The sequence below is a fragment of the Clavelina lepadiformis genome, chromosome 1 (assembly GCF_947623445.1).
Source record: "Clavelina lepadiformis chromosome 1, kaClaLepa1.1, whole genome shotgun sequence".
Taxonomy (NCBI): Eukaryota; Metazoa; Chordata; class Ascidiacea; order Aplousobranchia; family Clavelinidae; genus Clavelina; species Clavelina lepadiformis.
The window spans coordinates 26,127,915-26,154,887 of record NC_135240.1 but is presented as its reverse complement, the minus strand read 5'-3'; the positions used below and the strand labels follow the sequence as shown (position 1 = coordinate 26,154,887).

Below are 26,973 nucleotides of genomic sequence, written 5' to 3'. Positions count from 1 at the left end.
AAGAAAGCACTCTATATCTTGTAATGGAAAGTGGGTATATGGCACCTGAACTTGAGAGATTGACCACTTCACTACAATAAGTATACTTGTTGAAATGTTTATTGCGAGTGATAACATATGAGTCTCATGAGGTCGTTGTCTGCTTTTTCACCCACAGATTTAATTGCTAACCTTGACGGCTAATTGTCTGATGACTAGCTTCAATTGGCAGTGATCAATATTATAATGTCTTGTTTTCCACTGCTATATTATAGGACCAAAGTCCTTGTCACCTTGTGAAGATGACAATAAAGTTGTCTATCTTTACATCGAACTTATTAAAATTGAATTCAACAATGGTCACATAGGAATGACAACTGTATGTACTGATTATATTGAAGTTTCTTTGAACAATTACATTTAGACAAAACTTTGGCACAGCAACAGCATAAAAACGTCCATGTTACAGCGTTGATCTTAGTAGAATGAATGCATTGAACAGCTGTGCATAATTCACGCAAAATAGGCATGCGCGATATTTATGTAACGAATTAAAACGGAACACAGAAAGTTATCGGTACGCAATGTTAACTATCATTGAGGTCATGTTTCGTAAAGCAGACGTCTGAAAATAAGAATTCTATATTCTATTCGTTTTGTATATTATAATGTCCTTTTATTATCACAATCTTATAAGATGTTTATAAATCTACTTTTTTTTTCAGGGAAATGAAAAGATTTAAAAGAGGTGAATTTTAGAAACGAATGAAAACAACATGACAATTAAATATTTCAGAAGTAAGTACAGTGCACAGATTTAGTATTTATATAATCAGGCACTAATGAGTCATAATAAAAAAATGTAGCATGAAATGGCATGTTCAAGCTGGAGAAGGTAAAATAATAAAACGAGCAAATACATGAGAACATTTGGTTCATTTGATGAACACCGGCGGTGTAGGCTAATGAAAACACCAAGCAAGTTAATTTTGCTTGAATTGCAACGTCCTTGACGTGTTAAGATCCGATCTTTCATTCATTTCGGCTTCTTCAATCTTCGAAGTCTGAAGCCACTACGGATCTCGCCCAAAAGATTTTCAATAAGATTTTCCTATAAAGAAATCAACAAATTAAAATGCCTACAGCTTTATGCTTTCAAAGTTATAATAAATTATAAGCTAATCTAAATTTTTAAGTCTAAGCTAATTTATTTTTTAACCCAATTTTAAAGTAATCCAAATGTTTGAGTCTTTACTTTAGGCTGAACTGGTTGTGCGGGAGTTGTTCTTATTCCATCAACTTCTGTTATCCCTCTCATCATTTCTCTCTTCTTTCTTTTCTCTTCGAGTTTCGCTCTTTCCTTGTTCTCTTCGCGCGCTTCATCCAACTGAGATAAATATTAGCGTCCTTAGTACTGCAGCCAACAGTTTGTTATTACAAAGTTCAAATTTTTTATAACAATGCACCTGTTCAATGAATTTTGTAAATAGAAAAAAGGTGGCGTCCAGTTGAAATTTATTAACATCCTCGACCAAAAATTCGGCCAGTTTGACTCGAAGTTTCTCTATTTCTTTAAGATCATTCTTAAAGGGACTGATACGAAGCTCAGCGTCTTTCAAAAAGGGCTTGAATTGTTTTTTAACGTCATCAGAAGCTTTCTTTACCTAGAAAGCACATCACAATTAAGATGCAGTTTTCACATAATACGAAGCTTTGTTCACACCACAGTAAAAAGCTTATGTAGTAAAACTTTGGATCTGTCATGAAGAATGCTGCTCAGGAAATCAAAAATCGTTTTACCGGTTTCCTTGAATAACTAAAGTGGCCTAACTAAATTAGCTTTAGCCTAATAGCAAAACTAACTTAGCCTAGCGTGCCTTAAGTTTGAAACAACGGCCCACCTGCTTCTTTAGTTTCGAAATGGTGTCTGTGACGCGATCTGCGTCTTCTTTCACTTGTTGTGCCGAAATAGACTTACATTTCACCACAGACTCCAACTCTTTCGAAAGACCGAGCAAGGCTGGGTACTTTGTCTCTGCTTCCAACACAACGAAATGCATGAGAGTCATCCGTGGCTTATTTGCTTTAGTATCTCCCAGCTTTAACACAAAGATCAATCAAAGTTATAGTGGAAAATACCCTACGTTGCTTCGCGATTACCCTCACAAATCACACAGTCATGGATAGATTACATAATTCGAAAGGTTTAGAGTTTAGACGAAAGAGTTATGTATGCAACGTATTTTTATTTTGTACCTTCGTAAGTGTAGAAATTCGAAAGCCATAAGCATTTCCTGCATAGCTACCATAATTTAAATAATTTCCTGCCTTTAGCATTAAAGAGAAAAATTCTTGTAATTTGGTGCTTGTAAGTAGTTCTGGAAAAAGTAGAAAATACATCAACACAAGCAACTTGCTTCATTAAAGAAAAAATTAAAATATCTACCAAGCATAGATGATTTTCCTATAGTTCAACAATAAAATCCCAACTAAAGCGACAGATACCTTTACCAATAAAACTGCAACTGCACTGCAATAAACTGTAAGATTTGAAATTGTAATGAACAGAAAATCAAGTTTTCCATAAAAATTGACCCGCTCACCTTTGCAAGCTTTCTTTATGCAAGAGATTGCCGGTACCAGACTGCTCATGTCTTCTTCAAATGACTCACGTGACAGCATTGCCTCAATACGGAGCTGGTAATATTGTACGTTGCTGAGGAGGAGGAAAAATCGCTCGGCGTTTCCGAGAGCAGCGCGATCGCCAGAGAAATCCCGAATGAGCTGAATTTCGTTTTTTGTAGGAAGATATTTTTGCAGGTTTCTCAATCTAGTCTCCGCTGAAAGTTGTTTGTTTTTGTTACATAATTTATAGTTATTGTCAGTTTTAAACAATGACTAGAAATACAACGTAGCTTACGGTATAGGCCCATGAGATATACAAAAAGCCAATAAAAACAGCTGTCAAATCATGTCTACGATAAAACGTTTTAGCGATACATCATATAAAATCAAATTAACTAATGTCATTAAATAATACAACAGACAAACAGCAATATTTTATCATCATACTCAGCATAATGCGATCTCCTTCTTTCAAAGCGTTTATAATTTCCTCGTTCGGCTTTCTAAGCTGACGCAGGAAAATGCTGATGTTCATGCTTCGGCGGGAGTCAAGCAAAGAAATCTGGGAAAAATTCAACATTGTTTATTGTTTTGTTTTCTTTTCATTTTGGTAGCTCTTCATTTAACTCGGGATTACTTCTTTTGGTTGTTTTGGTTTCTTTTCTTTGTTCTTCTTTTTTTGTTTCTCTTGCTTTGCAAAGAGATCTTGCATGAGCAAGTAGTCAGGCTTGATGTCGCTGTGTTCTTCCTCTATTGAGTCCCAAACATCGAGCCTGTCAAAACAAGAAGACGTAATAGGATTTTACTTATTCGGTCTAATTAGTAACATTTGATTGTAAAATGTTTAACTTGTGCAAGACTACTTTTGTTTTAGCTCCTGCTACAGTAGCATCTTGCGCATGAAGTTGATCACCTTCCTCGCATCTATAATAAATGATTCATAATAGAGTCTTTAACAAGGACTTTACCTTTTCTTAAGTTTTGATTTGTCCAGTTTCTTCCAGTTCAATTTACGCATTTTTGCTGAAGGTTTCGGAACTTCAGCTGAACGCCTGCGAACAGTTGTTGAAGGATTGGTGCCACCTCGGGGAGGTGCTCCTGGTACAGGAGGAGGTGGAGGGACTCCTCCGATTGGTGGCGGCGGAGGTGGAGGAGGTGGGATTCCTCCAACCGGAGGTGGAGGGGGCGGAGGAGGAGGGGGTGGTGGAGGTGGAGGTGGGGGTGGAGGAGGAGGTTCTTTTCGCACAGGAAGAGAAGAAACAGGAGTTGTTATAAATCCAGTAGATGAAGTCACAGCTTTAGAAGAATCTTTTTCCACCTCACGCATGACAAAATCATCATCATCATCATCAATATCAGTCTGCACGGAACAATCTTTCACGTCATCCAATTTGGACCAGAACTTTGCATCCGATGTGTGATGCTTCAAGTTGATTCCGCCATCTTCTTGAATTTGTTTGAGCAAGTTCTGTGTGAAGGCGTTAAGCATTTCCCATGCTATGTCGGATACCGGATCTTGGGGATCAAGATGAAGCAGACATTGTAGAATGGTGAGAAGTTCATTAGCTTGAGGCGTATTGCTCACCTATATAACAAGGAAATAACCACTAAGTAAAGCATTTTGCAATCACGTGTGAGAATCTGTGGCCCTGCTTCAAAATTGGGGAGTTTATTACACATTTTCCAGTTATTCCAACCTTATTGAAAAGAGCCGAGAAAACCTCCTCGTGGTCTTTAAGATTCACTCCGTTAATCCCGGAAGCTTTTATAAGTTCTTCTTCGTCTTCCAACCGCTCCATTTTGAAGACGTCGATTTGCGTCTTTAGGTCTCTAGACTTGACACGTCTATGAAAACATTTTCTGCTCCAAATTATTTTGAGATTTAGAATACATTCATTTTTGTGAAAGTTACTACACCTACTAACCTTAATTTTGCAAGGACTTCCAATAAACCAAGCCCTGTAAACAAATAAAAACAAGCCATAACTTGAAAATATTTTAAACCAGTTTATAGTTAAGCTTTGATTTTTACCTATAAATTCGTTTCTTATTCGAATCCTTTCCATCAGTGGTTCAGTGGCTAGCACGAGTGCGTTGATAAAGGTCAGCACAGCTGCTTTGTAGGGGAGGTTCACAGAGTTTTCAAGTTCACTTATTACAACACTAAATCGGTACCGTTGAGACTTTTCTCTCTGTAGTATAATAAAAACTGACAATTTAATAATTAACACTTAAAGCGGCTCTTTGCATAAAAGAATTACGATGATCAGAAACCGAAGACTAATTTGAGCAAGATTTTGCAAAACATCATGAATTTAAACCTTGTAGTATTCCATCGCGTCAATCGCTCTTTCTCTGCCTTCTGCTGAGTGGATGCTCATTGCTGCTAGTAGCTCGAAAACCTCTTTTTTGACGATGAGGTTGACGTCGTCCAAAACAAGAACTGAAAATTGCAAACATATTGGTGTTAGGTATCAGTTGTTGTCTTGAACTTTGACGTGGTTTACGTTTGATTAATTTTGAATAATTTGTAATTGTATAACGTTTCTGTACATTTGTTAAAAGTTTAATTACAAAGCTATATTTAGATCATGTCAGCAGTTACAACCGTGAATACTTACTTGCAGAAAGCATCCTGGTGCAGTTCTGCTGTGATATGACGTAATTCAAACCACGACGGCAATTCATAATTGCTCGAATACACCTGAAATGTCATAAATTCATTGGTTTAAATTTTAACATTATAGGTACATAAACCGGTTTGAATCAACAGAAACACGCATTTCATTATTTTCCACGTTTTGCCTGGTGCTATCTTAGCGCTGACGTTGCGTCAAATCAACTTTTCACGCGAAGCTGAATTCAATCCCAAAGATAGAATTCAAATTATTTGGCGTTGACTATTGTTGACTTTTTACGGTCGCCTCAACAATCAACATTAGTTACGCGTTTAGACATATATGAAGCAGCGGACAAACCAACCAATGCTTTCATTTTGCACAAAGTGAAAGCATTTTCTGCGTTAATAACCATACCGTAGTTCCCGATTGATTGACCTTAACGTTTGCTGTTCTAGCTGTTTCATTTTTCAAGGCGCTCACGCATGCTTATGCAAAAGATTAAATAAAATTGTTGGCGGTTTTACCAGGCATATTTTTTCAATTTTAGAAGCTATAAATTGTTTTAGTTTGGCTTTGACCACCTCGAAACCGTACAATCCTGTACTTACAGGCCTACTGTATGATAAGCTGTACGAATGATTTTTCAAATCAAATTAGCGTGAAAATGATAATAAATAATGCTATTTTAGTAAATCATTTTATTGTTTCAAATACAATTCCTATAACTCGTTACCCAACGCAGTGCATTAATTCGAGAGAAGCCACCAGCGCGTTTTTTGTTTCTTTTTCTTCTGATAACCTCTCCAGAGATGCAAACAAAAGTCTGAGTCCATCTTTTTCCAAAAATTCCTAAACATAATTTTTATAATGATTTTAACGCACAACTCCGAAAACTTAACGGAAAATTTAAACTGTTGTACTGTAAAATTGCGCTAGAAAAAGGTCTTATCATAGATTTCTTTTATTCATTAAAGTCAAAAAATTTCGATTTTTACCTCAATCCATTCTGGGGAACCACATTTTATTTTATTTTTCAATCCAGAAAAGTTTTTTACACTCGGAAAGTAGAGCAGCTTTATGCAGAGTTCAGGTTCTGCGTTTTCGAGATTGGACCAGGCGTCAGTGTGACCATTTCTTTCTTCTCGCAGGTTTTCGATGACCCGCACGATGGCGCTGCGCCACCGATCTTTGGTCATCATGGCCAGTGACTAACGACGTCACGATTATACAAACAATAGTAAAGTATCGTATTTCACCGTGTACTAAGTTAGAGTAGTAAGACTCTATTCTTTTGGCTTTGCTACTGAAATAGAATGTACAGCAAACGACAGAGGTTAAGAAGATTCTACGTAGAAAAGGAAACAATCATGTAATCCAACTCATAGCTCTGAGTTTGCGTCAGACATTGTTATGCGTCGTTAATCTTATCAAAACCTGCTCCTTGTTTATCGGTCTATGATAAAGTTTCCTGAATAAAATTTTTAAATTGATTCTTTTACTTTAGTCTAATCTTGTCATTTCTAACGACCCTCGGAAAACCCTAAGACAATCTAACAACTGAGAAACTTGCCTTCGTTCGCAACAAAGTGCGATTTTTTCCAGGAAAATTATACAAAGATGGTAAAGGATTCATATACCTGACCTATATCAAACGTTAAATTCAAATTGATCCTAAATTCAAGTTAAACTGCGATACTCCGACTTGTTCTTATTCAGAAATTATTTACGACCACAAACTCGGTTTGCACAGCGTTTGCCCTCAGGACCAGAATAGGTTGTGCGGAAACAAAACATTCATTGACTGCCGCCGAATCGCAATAAGTGAAGCATGACTAAAGAACCGGTCGCAAATTCTTTCAGTTCTGTGATAGTCACTGCTAGAGCGTAGCGGACGCAGTACTGCGTTACAAAACCGTCGTTAACGTCTTATAATAGCTATAATGTTGTATATCAGGAAGCTTTTTAAAGAGGAAATAAGGGCTACCTTCAATAGGCTATTTTGTGAGTACGCAGGATCAACTTTAGTTTAGAAAGCGACGTAACGGATCATTGTAAGCTTTTCCTATTGCTGACAAAACAAATTCATCAGAAAGCGGTGAAAAATATCTCTATTATCTCGTCTTTAAGTCGTCTACAAGATCTTTGTTCAATAGCATTCCTTTTGTTTATGGCATACTTTCTTCTGGTATGAGCAAACAAAAGTAACAACGCCTTAGTTTAGAAAAGTTAGATCTGTAATAGCCAAGATAATGGCGCCTACGTTGTCGTTCAGCGGTAATGAATATTTTTCGGTCTCTCGATTGTATAGTTACTTTGACATCAGCTTAGTTGGCCTGCAGCTGCATTTCCAAAGATTTTAAAGTATAATGCAGCATATTTTGAAACGAATTTGCGCTTTGTCATTACAAATACTTTATTACCAATATTTATACCACAAGCAACGCATTTCAGGAAGTGCTAGTAGCGAGTTATTATTATGGAAATTTTCTCACAAGGTCTTAGTTGAAATTTTAAAAATGCGCAACAAGAATCTTGCAGCGTAGTTCTACTTTCACATATTCCCTGTTATCAAGTGAAGTCTCGACCTTAGTCAAAAATCTTATGATCGAAACTGTCCCAAGCGCTTGATACCAGAAGGGGAATTTAAACTGTTTTGAGCGTGAAAGTTTCTCGTTTCCTCAAACGTATGTCGTCGCACGGATTGTTGTGAATTCAATCTCTTCCCAAATTGTTTCCTTTATTAGCTTCTACAGCAGTGGTTCTTAAACTGGGGGGCGTGTAACATTCGTAAGGGGGGCGCGAGAGATGACAAACTGTCTATTATATGAGCTATGTCTAAACATGCTTTCTTGACTTTCACTATAGGTTCATTTTTACTAAAATTTTAAAGTGTGTCACCATGGCAATTGTATTTTTGAAATTTGGATTCTGAAATACGTCAATTGTTACGTCATAATATTTGGTGTTTCTCCGCATTGAAGCGTATTGTTTTCGTTTACTCATTCATGCACTCCTAGCTCGACTAACTGTTCTCTTGTGTTCTCTTTTTGCAGTGACCTGTTTTTTCTCACAACGGGGGGGGGGCGGCGTAACAAGAAAAACTTTTACAAATGTATCACTTGTAGAAATACTTAATTTACACTAAATGCATTTTCTTTAGTTTTACAATTATGATGTATACAGAAAGCCAGATGTTTTTGCTACTAACCTGTAAATATCCGATCAGTTTACGACGTATAATTTTCGAGTCATTAACGATTGAAAATTTGTGTGCAGTGTCGGCCACACATAATAAAAATAGTAATGTCGCGCACCCGGTTTAAATAGGGTAAAACCAACGTCAGCCAATATTAAAACCGTAAAATGAAGTAAAATTTAATTTTAGTATTGATTTAATAACCAGGTATTTTAGTAATTAAACTAATTGTATTGACACAAAATGAGTGGAAAAAAGAGAAAGTATGACCAAAATTATCTGAAGTATGGCTTTATAGATACCACAGTGAACGGAAAAGTCGTACCACAATGCGTGATGTGCTTAGAAAAGCTAAGCAACGACGTTTTGAGACCAAGTCGTTTGCAGCGTCATCTTCATGAATATAAAGACAAAACCTAGGAACAAACTTGACTGTGAAGCCGACCTAAGATGGGCATTATCTTCTACAAAGCCTCGAATTAAACGTTTGGTTTCCAAAAAACAACTACATCCTTCACATCAGTTAAAGTTAATTGAAAATAAATTGCTTTTTTGTTTAATGCTTTTTTATTTTGCAATGAGGGGGGGCGCGAAATTTTTAGGTACCGTTAAGGGGGGCGTGTGCCAAAAAGTTTAAGAACCCCTGTTCTACAGCATTGCGCAAAAGTAATGTAACTTCACATGGAACATCAAAAACTGCGTCATATTGCAGAGTTATTTCCCTCACAGGTGATGTCGTGGTTGGTGCCATGCATGTGTATTTTATGCATCTTAAACTTTTGCAACTGTGATTTCCCTGAACAACGTCGAAAAGGGGGAATTCTGATAAAACTACAGTTTGGACATAAACGTTCAAGAGAAGAGGGGAGTAAACCATTACAAGTCGTACGGGTTCATGTTGATACGATCTGGGGTGTACTCAGAAAGAAATAATAGTAACATTCACAAGTTTAAACATCGCTATCTTTACAATGGTTTGTGATGATATTGGGTGTAAAAAGAACATAAGCTTATATTAAAGACATATTTCAGCTTTAGCTGCATAACTTGCTTTAATCATAATTGTATTGGGCGCTCTTAACCGTTAACTTTGAAACACATACACGAGAGGAACAAAGCTATCCATTGCTTCGTTCAAACTTCCCGTCTATTGAAATTAAATGAACATATTTTGAAATTATATATATAGGATATGAATGGTAACTGTCAGCGTTGTTCAGAGGTAAAATTCCATTTAGATTTCGCTTCCTTTGCAAAACGTGTGAGAGTCAAAAGTCCTGCTACTGTTGCTGCAAATGATCGCATTTTGTATTTCAATTAATTTATATCAGGTGAGCTTAAACACAAAAGCACAGGTAAAAGGATGAAAACCTTGGAACTTTAAAAGCACACAGCAAACGAGGGAAGAAATAAACGCGCACAAACAGAAAAAGGAACGTGACACTAAGATTACATTTTAGTCGATGCAAAATTTAAAGCACGTCTATTGAAAAGTTAAAAAAAATATGATTTGAACCAAGCCGCACTGCATTTTCGATTTGCAGCAGCAACAACAATAAAAACAATCCCACTCGCTAAACGACACGACCTCGCTTCATGCATACAACTTAATAAAATTGGCCGGGTAAACACCGAGCCAATTGCCCGACCTACTCATATTATTAAGAACTACTTCCTGGTATCAAATTAGGTGATTCCCGGTGACATCAGTTCCTATTAAAAAGTTTTCTAAAAGAGCTCGACCGTGAACTTTTGCTCTTAGGAGCGAGAGAAGTCTCTTCTTTAACACAATTTTTATAAGAACTTGTACCGCTAGCTTTAGCTACACCAGCGCCTCCCGAAGCGGGTTTCTTAGTTCCGCTTTTGCTTCTCACTACCGACGACAGTGACTTGCGCAAGGATTTTCGATTGCTGTTAGGTGTCTCTGTGGAGTCGTCGATATTGCGTTGGTATTTGGACCCTTTTGTCGAATCAAGTAGAGGTTCTTTGATTGGCTTCACTCTTCCTGTTGAGTTGGATTTATTCAAGTCACTGAAAGGTTTGCTCGAAACCTCGCCGAGTTTCTGCCGCTTTTTGACGGCGTATGATCGGCCGGTCGAAGAAGTTTTCCCGATATCCGAAGTGGGAGGACGGTTCGAGTTTTTCTGTTTGGTAGAAAAGCTAGAATCGGCGTTAGTGAGTCTTGAAGTTTTCTTAGTAGTTGCAGCTGCAGGCTTCGTGAACGAAGGACGGGACAGTGCTGGGTTTGATTTCTTTTCAGAGATCGGTTTCACTTTGGTCGGAAGCTGATGTTTAACCAATGGTTTTGTTCGTTGTCTTGGGATTGTCATGACTACGTCGGGTGGCGTTCTTTTAGAAATAGAAGCACTCTTATTTCCTGATGCACTCGGTTTCTGGGATTTTTTTGTGCGTTGGGCGTTTTTCTTGGTCTTTTGTGATGTGTCTTTTGCATCGTTGGTGAAATTGCCACCAGTCTGACTTCCTTCTGGTGTTATGAGGTCATTCGTTTTCACTACAAATCACAAAACCGAAGTTAGCTCAAAACGTACTCATTTAATCAACTTTGTGCTTATACTTTCTAAAAATATCAAATAAATTTTAAATATCATATTTTTTACGAAACCAAAATGAAAGTGACACATAACAAACATATTTCTTATATTACTCATTGGCTTGACATGCATAGCTAATCTAACATTAATAACTAGCATTGGCAACGACAAAAACAAGCTGGTTTAGTGAGCATATAAGTAATGCAGTGAGTAAGCGGTTGCTACGGAACAAAGCTTTAAGCGTTGAAAAATGAATAACTAGCCGACAGGCCTACAGAGCTATTTGGCTAAAGTGAGCAAATGGTATCCATAACAAGATGATATTACCATGCAACTATGGAGATCAATGTTCTCGAACTAGACGTTGAACTACCGTTCGACACGGTTACATAACAGCTAAGCAATCATTGATAAATCATAGTAATTAATCGATGAAGTTTAAGTAATTTTCGTCGAAATTTGATTTTAACAAGATTTGAATTGATTTATCCTGGAATTATCATGTCTTCTCTGAATTTTTGATATTTAACATGGCGATACTTTTATAATTTTGCTGCAAAATTTGGCAAAGAGAATTTCTCCGCAATTGCGGAATGGGGCAATCCATTCATTTAAAACGATTGCGGGGACAGCATAAGAAAAGTTAAGGTAGAGTACAGAAAAAAAATTGCAGAGAGTAAAAAAAATCTACTCAAATACAGCAATAGTAATTTACTACAAAAAGACCATACAGATGGAGAAAAGTTTTATTTGAAAAGAAACAAAAAGGTGATGAAAGAAAAAATTACAAACATTGCGTGGGATAACACTCTTTTGCAAACCTTAAAAATAACTCTTTTCATACTATCGGAGTTAGAAAACTCGAAAGAACTTCTTCAGCTTTGTCCAGGTTTCTGCGGAAAAAACTTCATTTTTTATCGATTTGATGTGTAAATTATCTTACAAAAGGTCATCCGCGTTTTGTGTGATCAGGTGAGAAAGTGGTAAAGACAGGCCAACGTCGGACAAGTGGGGTTAAGCCATAGATATCTTATATATCAAAGATATCTATGGGGTTAAGTTTCCATAACAGATGTCAAGGTTATCATTGACGTTCCTTACAGTGAAGTCATGCATTGTCTGTGGCGCCGCCACAATCAGACAAAGGTAACCAAAAAACTTGCATAACAATGACCGGTATAAGTAATGGATTCATATAAACATGCAAAACCAAAAAGCGCGTGTACGTGTAATTCACTACTCAGACACCATAATAGGTGTTAACGGCCATGCTTAGGGTAGAGGGCATTATCGTCATCGATAATGGACAAGCAATGAGATTTGATTACGATTCGAACCGTGGTTGAAGACTATTACTGCATGGAGCACAGGGAAGGTTTTCTTTTTCGTTTTCGTAAACTAGTTAACACTTCAGCTGGTGACCCCTCGGACTCTGAATCATCCTGTTCCGGATGGGACTCAGTTTTGCTGTCAGCTTAAGGAAAATGTGGATTAGACAAACAGTTTAACCAGGATTTATCACACAAAACAGTACCAATAAATAATTTCATGTAGTGGACAATCTGGTTTGAGTACATTCTGAGCGTTTGTGGAAACATTCACAGCAGGTGTCGACCGTTAAACAAAACACTGCACATCAGAGCAACAAAAAATGGTGTAAATGAGCTTCGACCAAAAAAAAACCAAACCACTTCAAACATCAAAGCCAGGGAAAGTGAACCAAAGATTTAAAAGTGGAGAAACTTCAAGCGTGAGAAAAGGTTAGTTCCGTGATTGACATTCAGAAACATTGCGACTATGACGTGCTCAATTCTACGAGGTTATTTCCATTCACTATACAAAACTAACTCCCGGAACACACACACTCAACGTTAAATATATTCAAGGGCATCTTCAAATTCATCGTCAGAGCTACAGTCGGATGAATAATTCAAGCTTAGGACAGTTAAATCTGAAGAACAAGAGCTAAACACTGAAGTTAGTATTCCAAGCAAAGTTAATACGTTGAGGAATCATCTTTCATACTTGTGGGGATCTTTCGTATGTTAAAAAGGAGATTTTTCCATTGTTTAGCACAATTACTACACACGTATGCTTAGAATGTAACACACTAAGCACACAAAACATTCGTAAGACTTTGTTATCTGTGTCTAAATCTACAAATAGCAAAACGTTTCCGAATTCTACAAGTCTTAGAAAATCTGAGAAGAAACTTCAAACAAAAAGTATAGCACGACACGCGAAACTGGAATCAAGAAACTTTAGGCACAGTCACATGCTCTCACTTACCAGTTTCCTTAAGTTCTTGATTGTCTTTTGTTTCGAAAACCTCGTCAGTTTCAGAGGCGTGTCCGTTCATCTGCTCGGAAGAAATGGGAGCATCCACACTTGAAGAAGCCTTTCCGTTCTTCAAATTGTACGACTGGGAAGTTCCTTTAAAAACGTTCATGATCTTTTCCAAGACGGGACTGGCAGGTGTACTTCTTGGTTGGTCTGATTTCTTCTCTGCATCCTCTTCATTGTCAACTTCCTGGATCGTTGCGAGATCTGGCAATTCAGGAGCAACATCTACCCCAGCGTCGTGATCAGAGCCTTTTTCTAACTCCACTTCCACATTTTTAGGTGAAAGAGTTTTACCATCTCTGACAGAGTCACGTTTTTCTTCACTTTCATCTGGTTTGGAAGAATCCGCTCCTTTATTATTGGGAAGAGGAGCTGTGGGCGGGTTATCAACAGAGGAGTCATCAAGAGCAGAAAGATGATCAGAAGTAAAATCACTTTCTTCAACCTGACCTTCGTTTGTCACATCTTCCTCACCTTTGCTCTGATCTTCCTTCAGTGGATCTTCCGTGGAGTCTACCGTCGGCGGCTCTTCTTCCTTTGGATCATCTTTTGCAACTACAACATCTTTGGTAGGTTCAGTTAAAGTGACTTCTGTCAGATGCGTGGAGTCTTCTACGTGACAGTTCACCAGTGCATCATCTTTATCATCTTGCACAAGATTAACTTCCTTCGCTATTTCTACATTGCCTAGTACATTTTTTGAGTTGTCGTTTTCTACAAACTCAGACGCATTGTCAGATGCATTGTTGTTATGCTGCTCATTTATTTCTAATTCGTCTGACTTATTGTGTTCTTCGACCACTCCGTTACAAACTGATAGTGTAGTGTCTTCTTTTTGGCTGTTTGAAGTAACTTCTGCAGAATTCTCTTCCTGACTCGTAGAACTTCCTACAGCAAGTTGGGATGATTTACTGTCGGAGTCAGCGTTTGCGGCATCATCATTTTTTGCTGCTTTTTCCTCATCTTTAGATTCTGTTATTTCATCAAGCACTGCCTTTTTATCATCTGCACCGCCGTCAACAACCTCCTGGGATTTCCTAACAAACCAAAAACAAGTGACGTTGCCGCTTCCACTGGCATCAGAAAAATAATTAATCATATACCTACTGCCTTGTCAATGGCAGGCTTAATTAATGTTTCCACACATACTGTACATCGATAACAAGAGCAGAGCGTAACATGTACAACTTCACGAACAGCAGCTCCACGACAAACAGGATCGCCAAAAGATCGTTGTGAGTTTAGAAAAATAACAAGGATGATAGGGATACTCGCTTACGGTTTTGCTCGTTTCACACTGCCCGACTTGGATAGGGTTCTGGGGTGCGAACTGGGAACGCTCGTCCGCCGCAACTTGAATCCTTTCTTGATGTCACTGAGCAGGTTGTCGATGATGCATTCCTGTATTTATTTGGGGTTATTTTCAATTGAAACCTACGTAAGCATCGCATCTTGGACACAAAGCCATTACATCAACATAAACATACTGTACACATATTAGTAATCAGAGCAAGAATGGAAGATTCAATGGCTGGAGGATTCAATTACTCACTCCTTGAGGTGGAGGTATGAATTTTTTCTTTCCCGTTCCTCCTCCGGCAGCAGCCTGCTTTTTCCTCTCGGCCTCCATTGCCGCTCTTTTGCGTTGTTTTTCCTCTAGGATCGCTCTGTCTTTATTGTCTTTAATCGCGGCGATAATCTGAGGATAACGGAACAAGATAAAAAAAAATATCAAGATTGTTTTGAACAAAAGAATTCGGAGATTAATTTATTCAAATGTTTTCACTTGTTCGCAGAACTTGGCGAAGGTGGAAAAACATTCCTCCAATTTAAACTTCCCTTCTTCCTCCACCAGATAGTTGGCGAGATTTTTCTTCAGCTCTTCCACTTCCACAAGCTCCTCCTTGACTGCTTCGACGCGACTCGCAGCATCTTTAAGGAATGGAGCGTATTGTTCCTGAACATCTGACGACGCCTTGCCAACCTGATAAAGGATTTTAGTAATGCTTTCTGTTTTGTCTAAACTCCCAAAGGTTCAAACAACCTACAAGACGGAACAAGGGTTACTTTTAAAGATAAACGTCCCAAAAGTGGTATGTCCCATTACGTAACAGAAGTAACATCAGTAAGCATACAAAGGGTTAGTGACATTGACAAAACATTATCTACTCTTACTTGTTTCTGCAGCTTGTCTACAGCGCCTGAAAGACGACTGACTTCCGAATACAGCTGATCGACCGACACCATCTTGCATTTCACAACAGTCTCCATTTCTTGGGGAAGATCAAGAAGTTGTTTGTGATTTTCTGATGCTTCCATGACGACATAATGTAACAGCGTCATCCTTGGCTTATTGGCTTTTGTTTCAGCTAACTATAGACATGCAAAATATTGTCAATCAAAACAAAAATATAAGCACTAGGTAAATTAGCGGTATAGCGAGTACAGAGTAAAATTAAACGTTTGCTGCTGCCTAAAGTGATTGTTTTATTTTCAAAACATTTATAGGCCTAAAAACATGTCTAACCCGGCAGTTTTACCCTTAATAAAGACGTAATCTTAAATGCGTGAGCATCACCAGAATGTGCTCCGAAATTCATGTAGTTTCCTGTCTTTAAGATTAGAACAAGAAAATCTTCCAGTTTCTTGCAATTTCTAATCTCTAAACACAAAATAAAAATATTTGAAGGTTGTCAAACTCAGAATATGCAGAGAAATAAGAGCTATCCCGACTACTATCTTAGAGGTTCGATATTGCCTACCGCTGCAAGCTTTCTTTACTTTCTTCACCGTTGGAGCAATGTCTTCCATGTCTTCTTCAAACGACTCGCGTGCAACCGCTGCTTCGATGCGGAGCTGAAAATGGGAGAGATTGGAAAGAAGGAGGAAGTATTTCTCGACGTTGGCGAGAGTCGCGGGATCCCCCTGGAAACTTCGGATCATCTCGATCTCGGATTGCTCTGGGAGAAACTTGAGCATACTCTTTAGTTTTTCCTCAGCTGAAAGAAGAAAAAACGTCAATATTTTACAACAGATTGTCACTCCAGGATCTCAACAAATCACATCGTAATTCAAATGCATTGACGTCACTTAGAAATACTGACAAAGGAAGTTTTACTTACTCAGGATTTCGCGGTTTCCTGCTTCCAACGCCTGGATGATTTCTTCATTGGGTTTCTTAAACTGACGCAGGAAGATATGTATGTTCATACTCCGTCTTGAATCGATAAGGGTCACCTGAAAAAATGCAAAATATACCACACAATTCAAGCCCAATACAAAAATTTTATCTATGTATAAAACTTCTAGCTCCTATTTCCACAAACTCCTAAGGTAGTAAGTTGTGTTTACTTCAGTTGAAACAGCTTTCTTTTTTTCTTTTTCTTTCTTCTCAATTACTTTTTGCGAAAATAACTCTTGAATAATTTTATAGTCTGGTTCAACTTCAGGACACGCGTTTTCCAAGGAATCCCAGACACTGTTACTCCTGTAAATTTAAATTAATGTTTTAATCGTTACAATAATTAATGCAGAGCGAGCTATTTGCCAAACCATAGAGCCCAGAATGGTAACGCTACGGTATACGCCCAGTCTAATGTACAATAAATACACGTCTGTTACACACTTGACAATAGAATCCCATGAGAACTTACTGACCTTTTCGTTAAGGTTCCCGCCGGAATTTTCTGCCAATTAAATTTGCGCAGCTTCGCCGTGGGCTTCGGAACTGAAGCCGATCTCCTCGTTAAAAGTCTAGGCGCACCACCAAGACCTCCTGGAGGTGGAGGAACACCAGGTGGTGGCGGAGGAGCACCAGGAGGTGGTGGGATTCCTCCAAGGAGTGGGGGAGGCGGAGGTGGCGGTGGGATTCCCCCTAAGGGAGGAGGTGGTGGTGGTGGAGGAGGAGCGCCTCCCATCACAGGAGGAGGAGGCGGTGGAGGAGGTGGTGGTGGTGGTGGTGGTGGTGCACTTCCTACTGTTGAAGCAGAATTGATTCCATTAAATGGAGGAGGTGGCGGAGGAGGCGGGGGTGGTGGAGGAGGAGGAGGGGCTCCTCCAACTGGAGGTGCTGAAGAGGGCATTGAAGGAACAGTTCTAGGAGAGATGGACTCTGCATCTGAAGTTAGATCCTCAGTCTGAACGCAAGTGTCTTTCGTTTTGCGTTTCGTTGATTCTTTATTGTCTTTGGCCTTCAACATCTTTCTCCCTTCCTCTTCTGTTTCTATGACAACGGCACGCTGCACCAAGGTGTCCAGAACCTCCCACGCTACATCCGAAACTCGATCCTCAGGATTTAATTGCAGCAGACATTGCAGGATTGTAAGGAAGTGGTTAGCTTGCGGACTGTTGCATACCTGCAGAATCACGGTTGAACATCTGATTAGTGTAGGTTATTAAACGAGTGTTAGAATATAGGACATAGGAACCAATTACAATGCAAAACCTTGTTAAAAATGGCAAGGAAAAGATCCTTGTGATCGTTGATGTTGATTCCTTCGACTCCGGTGTAGAGTAAAATCTCTTCCTCATCTTCAAGCTTCTTCTCGTCAAAAACTTCGATCTGTATGAGGAGATCCTCGGATTCAACGTGACTACAAAGAATTACAGAGTCACGTTAACATCTTCTTCCAGCACGTCAAACAACATCAACTGCGCATGCACTAAAGCCACTTTAATCATTAAGCCCAGCATGCCACAATGACGCAGTTTTAGTTGAAAGCTAATTGCAACAAATCGAAGAACTGCCATGAAATGAAAAGTAACCACCAGTTTGGTTCTGGTTGTAAGTGGCCTAACAGCTAACATTTAAGATGAGTGTTGTGAAAATGAATGATATATATACCGTTATATGCGTTTCTAGATGTCATGTATGTAATTTTGTAACGGTTGAGTGATATTATTTGAGTTTTGTTAATAATGGTAAGAAAAATTTTTGCAAAAATTGACAAAAACTTAACAAAACAATACAGACAAAAATTTTTGAGTTTTGATTGCAACTTTAAAATAAGCTTAAAAGTAAAGTCGGATGAAGAATGAGGAAATCAAGGAATAAAATTTACAGCTATTAGCCCCATGAAAACATTACAAGCAACAACTAAGTCATTTGATTCATCATCAGATTTGTACACTTAAAAGAAGGTTGTTTTGATTTTACAATCCAACGTCAATCAGCCTCAAATGACGGATAACAATAATTACATAGCAATATGATAACTATTGCAATTCTAGGTACATACAAGGAAAGCAAATTGGACAAAAAACGCTGCTGCTGTTGATTGCCGACTAAAAGCAATAAAGTTTGCATAGATGCTGCAGTCATTACAGTAAAGACGCTAAATTACCCTTTTCCTAAGTCAACTTTTTCGTCACAGGTTGAACTGTAAAGACAAGTATTTTAGTGACGAAATGGTGCTTTTATATTTTCCCGATGTACTTCTATCACGCGCGACTACAGCGCTATTCTAGGTGCCATACTGCTTCTATGCGGCTAGATTTTATTGCTGTTGTAGATGACATTGTAATATACCGGTAACTACTTTTACACTTTCAACAAACACAAAACATGCATAGATGTAAAAAAAAATTTTGCAAAGTGAAAGCCGACAAGAGTCAAACATATTTTTGGTTGAATTCAGGCGCTTTTTTCAGCAATATGCTCATTTGAAATTTAAAAAGGAAAGTTAAGCATTTGCTGTTATCAGACAATATTTTTGTGGTGACCACAAAAACATAGAAAATCACAACCCAATAGTTAAACGCAAGCAATCAGCAACAGCATCTCATGTTCAAAAAACACTCAAAAAACAAAAATCATACACCAATCTGACAACCACAGCAATGAATTAACAACAAAAATCTGCCCATCACAATACACTCAAAATCAACACAAAGCCAATGATGACTGTCATTTTTGCAAGCATGAAAAATGGCTGCATGTTTGGCAAAAGCAGAACAGTCTTACCAACTTACTAATCAGTATTATCTGCGTTATTGACGCGCACCCTGTTACAAAAGTATCAAAATCTTGAGAAGTTATTTGAGTTAAAAAACCAACATAGCTGTTTGATGAAAGTTAGAAAATCACAGCTCTGCGTTAAAACACATACGTTAATTTTGCTAAATTAGTAACGTGGCGTTCCAGCCACATCGCAATAAAACAGTTATCGTACACATCAGTAAGTAGCCATAAAGGCTGTAAGATTTTAACTACACAACGGAATCGTTTAAGCTTTAAGGCATCAACAAGCATAAAATTCGCTCGCTAGTGGGAGCTCGTGCAACGCATTAGCAAACTCACCCAAGCTCAGAAAGCACATCCAACAACTGCAACCCTGAAATGTTGAAACATATCTTCTATTACACATTTACATTGCTACACTTTTAATAAATTGTCTTTTAACGATAATTAGTTTTGTAAACATATCAAAAAAGTATAACATCAAATATTCCTAAAACAATTGGAACCAACAAAATGAAACGCAGGCAACAAAACTTATCATTTTTTCAATTGCAATGTAATACAGAACACCTTTCGAACATATTAACATTATCCACAATCTATTAACCCACTCATCGATACAATAATATTACCGATAAATTCGTTTCTTAATTGAATCCGTTCGTGAATCGAATCAACGGAGAGGATTGCGGCGTTTATAAACGAGAGGATTGCGGTTTGATACGGAATATTTTCCGCCGCACGGAGCTCATTAACCACAACACTGAAACGGTACCGTTGTGACTTCGCTTGCTGCAAAAATGAAAACAATGAATTCCGGTAACCTCGGTACAGCATGAAAACATTTGTTTGCGTTACTCATCATGGTCAGTTATCAAACGCTTCACTGTGTAATTTTCCTCAAGTATATTTTAACTTGATCTTCCGGGATAGTGGAAACTAATATCTGATTATGATTGATCTCACCATTACAGGATTTAACTTAAGTTGTTTGTAGTGTGAAGGTATAACTGGAAGTTGATGTAGGTTGAAGGAATATTCATGGTGAATAAGAACAAAACATAGGCTAATTCAGAAAGGGGCAAATCCAAATTAACTACACACATGGATCGAATTAACATTTACAAATACTTATACCATGTTTGATTTGTTGGATTATTGACAAAATTTCATCAAGGAATGTCACTGTTTGCACGAATCTAATTAAACAACTGTCAACAAAGACGTTTTAACAATGCCCGTCGTTACGTCACGAATTAATATTATTCTCTCATATTGAACCTTATAATGCTCCATGGCATCAATCGCTCTTGCTTTCCCATCCAGAGTGTAGATGGACATTGCTGCCAATAGCTCGAAGACTTGTTTCTTCACCATCACGTTACTGCTGCCAAGCGCTGTAATGACAAATGTTAATAAAAAGAAAAACTGAAGAAGCGGTGGAACGTACTTGATAAAATTTAAGATTTATTTGGGAGGCTGCAATCGTTGCAAACATTCGTGTAATATTGAAACACCAATAAAGATGGTTCAAATACCACTGAGACACTTTCCATGGCAAAGGGACTCATATATATTAATCGCTTGCAATCAAATTTCTTCAATTTTCTTCAAAGACAAATACAAAAAATAATTTTGACAACTCACTTGTTGACAACATCCGAGTGTATTCGTCACGTGAGATGACGTAATCCAGCCCGGTACGTGAGTTCATGACGGCTTTGACGCAGCTGAAATAAAATGCAAATATGATTTGAGCACATAAGTACCTGTGTCTCAAACGACAATTCTCAACGCTGCTGCGGTTGTCTGATAAAAGACGTACAAGTAAACAAGAACAATCACAATCTCTAGATGCGCGAATGCTTGTACCGTACGACGACCACCAGAAAAATGCCTCAAACCAAGGCGCTTATTTTGACTCAACGGCTTGAAACCATTATCAGCTTTATACGGCAGGTTTAGCTTGCGGTGACGTATTAAGAGGATACGCCACGTTGTGAACCGAGGCATTGCTTGTGGTTAGTTTTATACAAAAAGCGTTTTTTTTTAATGTACACGTGTCAAAATGTAATCATACAATCCACCTTCACGCTTTTATTTACAGTAAAATAAAACATGTCGGACTCTAATATTCCGCGTCTACGGTATTTTTCAGTATTTTTGCAATTTTGAAACTCGATGTACGCTGACAGCATTCAACTCACCCAACACAATGTATCATCTCCATTGACGTAATAATGGCCGCCTTCGACGACCTCGAAGAATCAGAAAGCCTCTCCAGGGTCGTGAGCAAAATGGCGAGGCCGTCTTGCTCTAAAAAGCCCTGTTAAGGATGCACTTGTATGTAAATTATTGTCGTGCAATGTTCTTTGCGCGTCAATTGAAACGAAAACACATTATATGACATGTAAGTGAAAACACAGATGACGCGCATGGCTTAAGTCGAATCTGAAGACAGCAGTTGACGCTAAGGCGTTCTTGCTATGCGATACGAATGTAAACTTACATGAGTTGAATTATTATATTAATCTGACAAATTACAGCTGAAACGCGGTGTTTTCTTTCTTCCAAAGTCACTAACACCTAGCACCCTAGCACCTAGCAACATAACACCCACAACACCTTCTTTAAGAAAACAACTTCCTCATCATCTCTTACCAGCATCCACTCCTCGCTACAGCTCTCAATCTTCTTCTTCAACCCAGAGAAGTTTTGCACGGACGGGAAGTGGAGGAGCTTGATACAGAGTTCCGGTTCCGCGTTTTCCAGGTTTGAGAGCGTCTCCTCCATCTCGTCCTTCTCCTTCTTCTTCGCTACCATCGCCACCTTGCTCCATCTTTTCTTCAACATCCTGGTGAAGACACGATCTTGATGAGAAGAGATAAAAACGAGAGAACGAGAAGCGAAAAAAGCGATTGTTGACTAAGATCGCCTTAGATTAGTGTTTAGAGAAAAAAGAAAGTTCTTGCACATAAAGCAACGAAAAATAATTGACAATTTTTGCATAAAAACTTGTTTTTCGTGTTTTTGAAATCATTATGAATTATATTGATCAACGCTTGCTACAATACATAGAAATCACACGAAAGTTTCGTACCAAAATCTAGGATTTGGTACGGCAAGAATTACGTGGAGTGCCACTTAACATTCTATTCTACAGAGCTTCAGAATTAGCAACGAAAAGAGAAACAATCTCACTAATTGCTTGACCAAGCAAACTGGTTTACTGACAATCAACTCAAGAAGTCTAATTTAATTATCTAAGTTGCTAATTAATCATAATTTAAGCTACGGACAGACAAGTTTCAAAAGCTCACGCGGAAAATCACATGGATGGTAAAAAACAAAGTAAAACTTTGGAACTTCAATTCGGTAATATGCGAAGAATTCAAAGCTCGCAGTTAGAGATGACTGAAACTCAGGACGATGTTAACTGCAAGGTGGTGTAATGTGAAAACCATCTTATCGATGTTCAGAGTTTTTTAAGGTATGGCGACCGCGAAGAGATTTTAAGAGACTGCGACTTTTAAAAACTAACTGCAAATTTCCTGCTGTGGTTGCTAAGGTATAAAACCTTGAGAGACCGTTTTTGTCTCTAAAAGCACCTCAAAAAACACTGTCGATGTTTTGCGAATAACACCCCCGATAGTGCATGGCTTATGATTTGTCAAACAACTGGTATTTGTTTAAAATGTTTGGTTTGAGAAATGCGCGGGAATAGAGCTCAAACCACCGATAAACTGAAAGGTATTTTAACCATTGATCTCAAAACCTTGAAGACAATTGAGAAATGTGTTTTTTACGTACGCTCTGATATCATGCTAGCACACAATAAACAAGGATAAATATTATCGGTCCAGCTTAAAGTTATATGGCGTTAAAATATGTAGAATGCTGTCATTGAACAATGATAGCGCAGCTTCAACCATGCGATTACTTTGCTGAGATACAGATCCCACCATAAATACCGCAATACAAAGCCCTGTTTGCCAATAACTTCCGCTGGGCTTGTCAGACTACTCTTTAAACCGCTTCTAAACTTAAAGGTGTTTTTTTGTTACTTGCAACGTTATATCCTACATTTGTGTTGTTTTCAGTGGTTGGTATCACTGAAAAGTGTCCTTGTTGTCCTTGTCCTTGTTCCTATTCAATAATTATCTCTATCAGTGGTTTTGAGGTTATGTTCGAATATGATCAAAAGCAAGTGTTCTATCTGTGGTGTTTGTTTTTCCATGATGGTTATCTACTTATCGTTGTCCGCGGATGACCTTGCAGCTATTCACGTTTATGCCAAAAAATCTCCCCCATCATTTTATCCAAGCTATAAAAAATCAATTAAGGAATAATTAAGCTCGTAGATAAACAAGAAAATGCCGATTCACGTAACACATTTTAAATATTCCAGGAAGATTGTATGTAAAGCTGGTAATGTAAACAACATTGCAAGCTATACCGGTTGCGAAATTCGTCTTATACCGTAAACAACATAGCCTAAACATATTCCAGGAATAGGACAAAGCGCCAGGAAAAGTTTCCATCAATTGCATTTCATTACAACGAGTATCCTTACCTTTTTCTTGCAACGTTTAATTCTTTCTGTTATCCTTCAGATGTTTAGTTTCAAAAAGAGACTTAAATCTCAGCAAGTCAGTTCGCCAACATTTTCAGCAGATTTCGTAACTCAACACCTATATGATGAACCAAGTTTAAAACGAAGTGCAACCAATGTAAATTGCACAAGTACAATGGAGTCAAAACATGTTAAACAATTCACAGCTGTAACAATTAAATTTAACGGTTTGACAGCGGCACTGGCTTGCTTGTAGTGATACAGGTATTAATCACTCGATTACGCAATTGTTCATATTTGTGACGTCACATCCTCGTTTGCAGAACCTGACCAGGACTGTTCCATTTGGATATAACTGATTGTCTAGAATTGCAAACCACATAATTGTGAAACGCAAACGCTAACGATGTAGTACACATGGTTAGGAGCGAGATTATTCACAGTTTAAGCAGATTGCTTGCAATGTTTTCGATGCTGATGAAATAACAAAAAAATGGTCCTAAGAGCCGAGTAAACTTCTGGCAGAGACCAGCGAGGATACCGCTTTGATGTATTTCAAATCAGTGAATCATGAATGATTAAAAAGGTTATTTCTGACGAAAACCTTTGTCATCTTTTCACAAACTGAACCTTCTTTGCGATAACCTTTGCATCGTGAGGAAGAATCGATTAAATGATTTCATGCTAAAAATTTTAGCCGAATTTAAAAGCGGTAATAAGGAGTTGGCTTTGAGGTCATATGACTGCTAAGCCTGTACACTGGCATGGTACTGATGGTAGTTCTAAAACGTCAAAGATGAAATTTACTACAGCTTGCTTAGGTGTTCGTTAGTATTTATAACAGGCTTAATCTATAAACAAACGTCACCTGGAAAAATTTAAAAACTCACAGACAATGCTTACTCAACTTTTTTCGCCCCTGTAGTTGATTTCTCTGGCGCGTTGTTGTAAGCTCGTCTTCTGTTATAGATCTCACTGTAAACTACCTACATCATGTGTCATGTGTGCCAAAACAACAACGCGCGATCCAGTTATTTAACCAACCATGCATAGCGTCTGTCTGTACTTTGGACGTTCACGGAAGGATACTTTTGAGCTAACTGATGCAAGCAGTGTGGCCAGTACGACGCATGATTTTCAAGAAATCAAGATGACATCACGACATTTACTACGGCGTGCGATCAAGGGAACGTAACGTTGATAAGAAAATCTTATCGCCGACATATGCTACCTAGTAGCAAGGTAAGGTACAACACTGGTAAGCAATAATGACGCCTCATTTGCCCTAAACCCAACTTCATCCTGGTGGTGACATTCAGCCTTTAAACTGACAACGCACAGATTGCGCAATATTGGTCGAAGCCAAGATTAAAAAGAAACGATAAAATGTTGCCTAAATATTAAACGTTTCGAAAATAGCAAACAAACGGATATTTATAAGGAAATATTTGGAAAACATCCTGGAGTTTATATTTGTTTGTGTTCCGCCTCCTGTTCCAATCGATTCATTTTTTTCACTCACAATGCAGTCTGATTTGTTTCCGCAAATTTCTATGTGATCGCTTGACTTCCTAAACCATTTACATTTTTTCGTCTTGCACTAAGTCGTCTACAACACGCTTCAATGAATATAGCACTAAAGTTTTCGCTTGAACCGGTCATTCACTTTTGCAGACATTCACTTTCATTTCTCAAATTATCTAACTGAACTGGCAAAGACATTTCGGTTCACAGAGCGAAATGCTTTGTTCAGGAGCGGATACAATGGGACTAAGTATTGACACTGATTGTTGCTGGTGTCAAGGCCGTGTCTTTCTCAGTAGGACGTGTCATGTCTGCATTTATGATCGGTGGTTATTGGTTAAGTCATGGTGTTCAATACAAGTTTTCAGTCAAGTTTCAAACGGGATAACACCAGTAATGACTGTCACGTCAAAGTAATTACAATGTTTACGCCAACGCAGTAAGTTATTTTAGGTTAATTTAGCTCAACTATAGCCGCTACTTGTGACTCACAGAGAAATTTCAACCTGTGTTTTAAACATAAACTTCCTGTTGCTGATTATTTTAGGTCTATACTTCGCTGATAGTTCATTGACCTGGTCAGATTGCCCGGGATCGCGTGGACGTGATAATAAGCTACTAACTGTTATCAAAGACAGCAAAAGTTACAAAGCGAGTTCGACAATTTATAGTTAAAACTATCATCTCAACTAAAAACCTGTGACACTAGTAATGTATATTATTCGTTAGCAAATACAAGTGAGTGTAACAAGGCTTTCACGACCAAGAAGTCAAACAAAGTATCACCACATCTAAACCTGCATAGTCACAAAACACCTACTTGGTAAACAATAACCATAAAGTTACGAGGTCGCTATACTTTCGTTGGCATTCCTGTAGTAATGTCTGAATCCTTAATTCCCTCATCCAACCACATTAAGCTAAGGTTCTCGCCAGTTTTAGAATGTCGACATGTAATAACAACCTACGTCTGATCAAGCGAGTTGGTATAACTTACAGTTTGACGTAACTTGAAACTCGAATGCCTGTATAGTTTGCTCAGCTCACGTAAAGAGCAAGTTCGTTTGGTCAACAAAAGCGTCCTTTGCCCTGAATAGCGGCCACGCTATATTTTCATTGCAATTACAAGCCTTCAGGCGTGACAATGTGACCGGTACCGCACCTCCTTTTACAAAGAATGAAGTTTTTTATTTACGCTTGGTTACTTTGGAATATAAAACTGAACCAAACCAAATACCAGCACGAGACCAAATAAAATTGACGCACCAAATAAAATTGCAAAATATGTTGCCAATGCGTCAGCCACGCAGAATAATCTAGCTTACGTTGTTTCGATGCGTTGCGGTACTTATACGTCACTCTGAAATCTGACGTTCAATATGAAATGAATTATTCAAGTCCAAATCGCTCCCGTTACAATAATAATTCATCGCTTGCGTACCGATAAAGCCTTGCCGATGTTAACCAAACCACCCTGCAGTATATTCCATCTCTAAATAAATGTGATATCTATAACAATATCAAAAATACTTTAAAGGTGGAGGGCAAAGTACAGCAACTGTGTCACAAACAATCTAATCTTATTGCTTGTGCACTGCGCA

The 26,973-nt window shown here is 38.2% G+C and overlaps 2 protein-coding genes across 9 annotated transcripts; both read right to left on the bottom strand.

The window, feature by feature from the left end:
- Positions 1-350: 350 nt before the first annotated feature.
- LOC143470428 (inverted formin-2-like) lies at positions 351-6,524 on the bottom strand. 3 transcript variants are annotated; one of them, XM_076968564.1, is made up of 16 exons: positions 6,221-6,524; positions 5,959-6,074; positions 5,226-5,308; positions 4,926-5,047; positions 4,637-4,796; positions 4,530-4,563; positions 4,302-4,464; positions 3,573-4,189; positions 3,242-3,377; positions 3,052-3,166; positions 2,583-2,819; positions 2,236-2,357; positions 1,881-2,078; positions 1,446-1,643; positions 1,235-1,366; positions 351-1,090 (listed from the first exon to the last, which is right to left on the bottom strand). In XM_076968564.1, exons 1-16 carry the CDS (start codon positions 6,422-6,424, stop codon positions 1,016-1,018), a joined length of 2,712 nt encoding a protein of 903 aa, XP_076824679.1. In that variant the 5' UTR covers positions 6,425-6,524; the 3' UTR covers positions 351-1,015. The 3 variants fall into 3 exon arrangements, 2 of the variants coding, with proteins under 2 accessions (XP_076824679.1, XP_076824687.1); XM_076968572.1 differs by having other exon boundaries at positions 4,302-4,449; XR_013119367.1 differs by lacking the exons at positions 351-1,090; positions 1,235-1,366 and having other exon boundaries at positions 1,504-1,643; positions 1,881-2,014.
- Positions 6,525-9,711: 3,187 nt separating this feature from the next.
- Positions 9,712-24,008, bottom strand: LOC143461808 (inverted formin-2-like). 6 transcript variants are annotated; one of them, XM_076960128.1, is made up of 21 exons: positions 23,849-24,008; positions 21,937-22,129; positions 21,483-21,601; positions 20,923-21,005; positions 20,557-20,672; positions 19,908-20,067; positions 19,615-19,648; positions 19,287-19,319; positions 17,761-17,908; positions 16,974-17,671; positions 16,668-16,803; positions 16,439-16,553; positions 16,079-16,315; positions 15,857-15,978; positions 15,492-15,689; positions 15,103-15,300; positions 14,869-15,015; positions 14,596-14,717; positions 13,263-14,353; positions 11,795-11,866; positions 10,795-10,933 (listed from the first exon to the last, which is right to left on the bottom strand). In XM_076960128.1, the coding sequence occupies exons 2-20, from the start codon at positions 22,126-22,128 to the stop codon at positions 11,826-11,828; spliced, it is 3,990 nt and encodes a 1,329-aa protein (XP_076816243.1). In that variant the 5' UTR covers position 22,129; positions 23,849-24,008; the 3' UTR covers positions 10,795-10,933; positions 11,795-11,825. The 6 variants fall into 6 exon arrangements, with proteins under 6 accessions (XP_076815845.1, XP_076815922.1, XP_076816003.1 ...); XM_076960048.1 differs by lacking the exon at positions 11,795-11,866 and adding an exon at positions 12,844-12,924 and having other exon boundaries at positions 10,798-10,933; XM_076959730.1 differs by lacking the exon at positions 11,795-11,866 and having other exon boundaries at positions 9,712-10,933.
- Positions 24,009-26,973: the final 2,965 nt, after the last annotated feature.

What these genes read in the sequence shown, in the direction of transcription:
- LOC143470428 (XM_076968564.1), bottom strand. Translation starts at nt 6,424, where the DNA reads ATGATGACCAAAGATCGGTGGCGCAGCGCCATCGTGCGGGTCATCGAA. An exon ending in AGGAGATCGCATTATGCTGA is followed by an intron (nt 2,820 to 3,051) that starts GTATGATGATAA and finishes AACAACTTTCAG; the next exon opens with CGGAGACTAGATTGAGAAAC. An exon ending in TTTCGAAACTAAAGAAGCAG is followed by an intron (nt 1,644 to 1,880) that starts GTGGGCCGTTGT and finishes TGTGCTTTCTAG; the next exon opens with GTAAAGAAAGCTTCTGATGA.
- LOC143461808 (XM_076959730.1), bottom strand. Translation starts at nt 22,128, where the DNA reads ATGTTGAAGAAAAGATGGAGCAAGGTGGCGATGGTAGCGAAGAAGAAG. An exon ending in CACTCGGATGTTGTCAACAA is followed by an intron (nt 20,673 to 20,922) that starts GTGAGTTGTCAA and finishes TTGTCATTACAG; the next exon opens with CGCTTGGCAGCAGTAACGTG. An exon ending in TCAAGAACTTAAGGAAACTG is followed by an intron (nt 10,934 to 13,262) that starts GTAAGTGAGAGC and finishes TGTGATTTGTAG; the next exon opens with TGAAAACGAATGACCTCATA.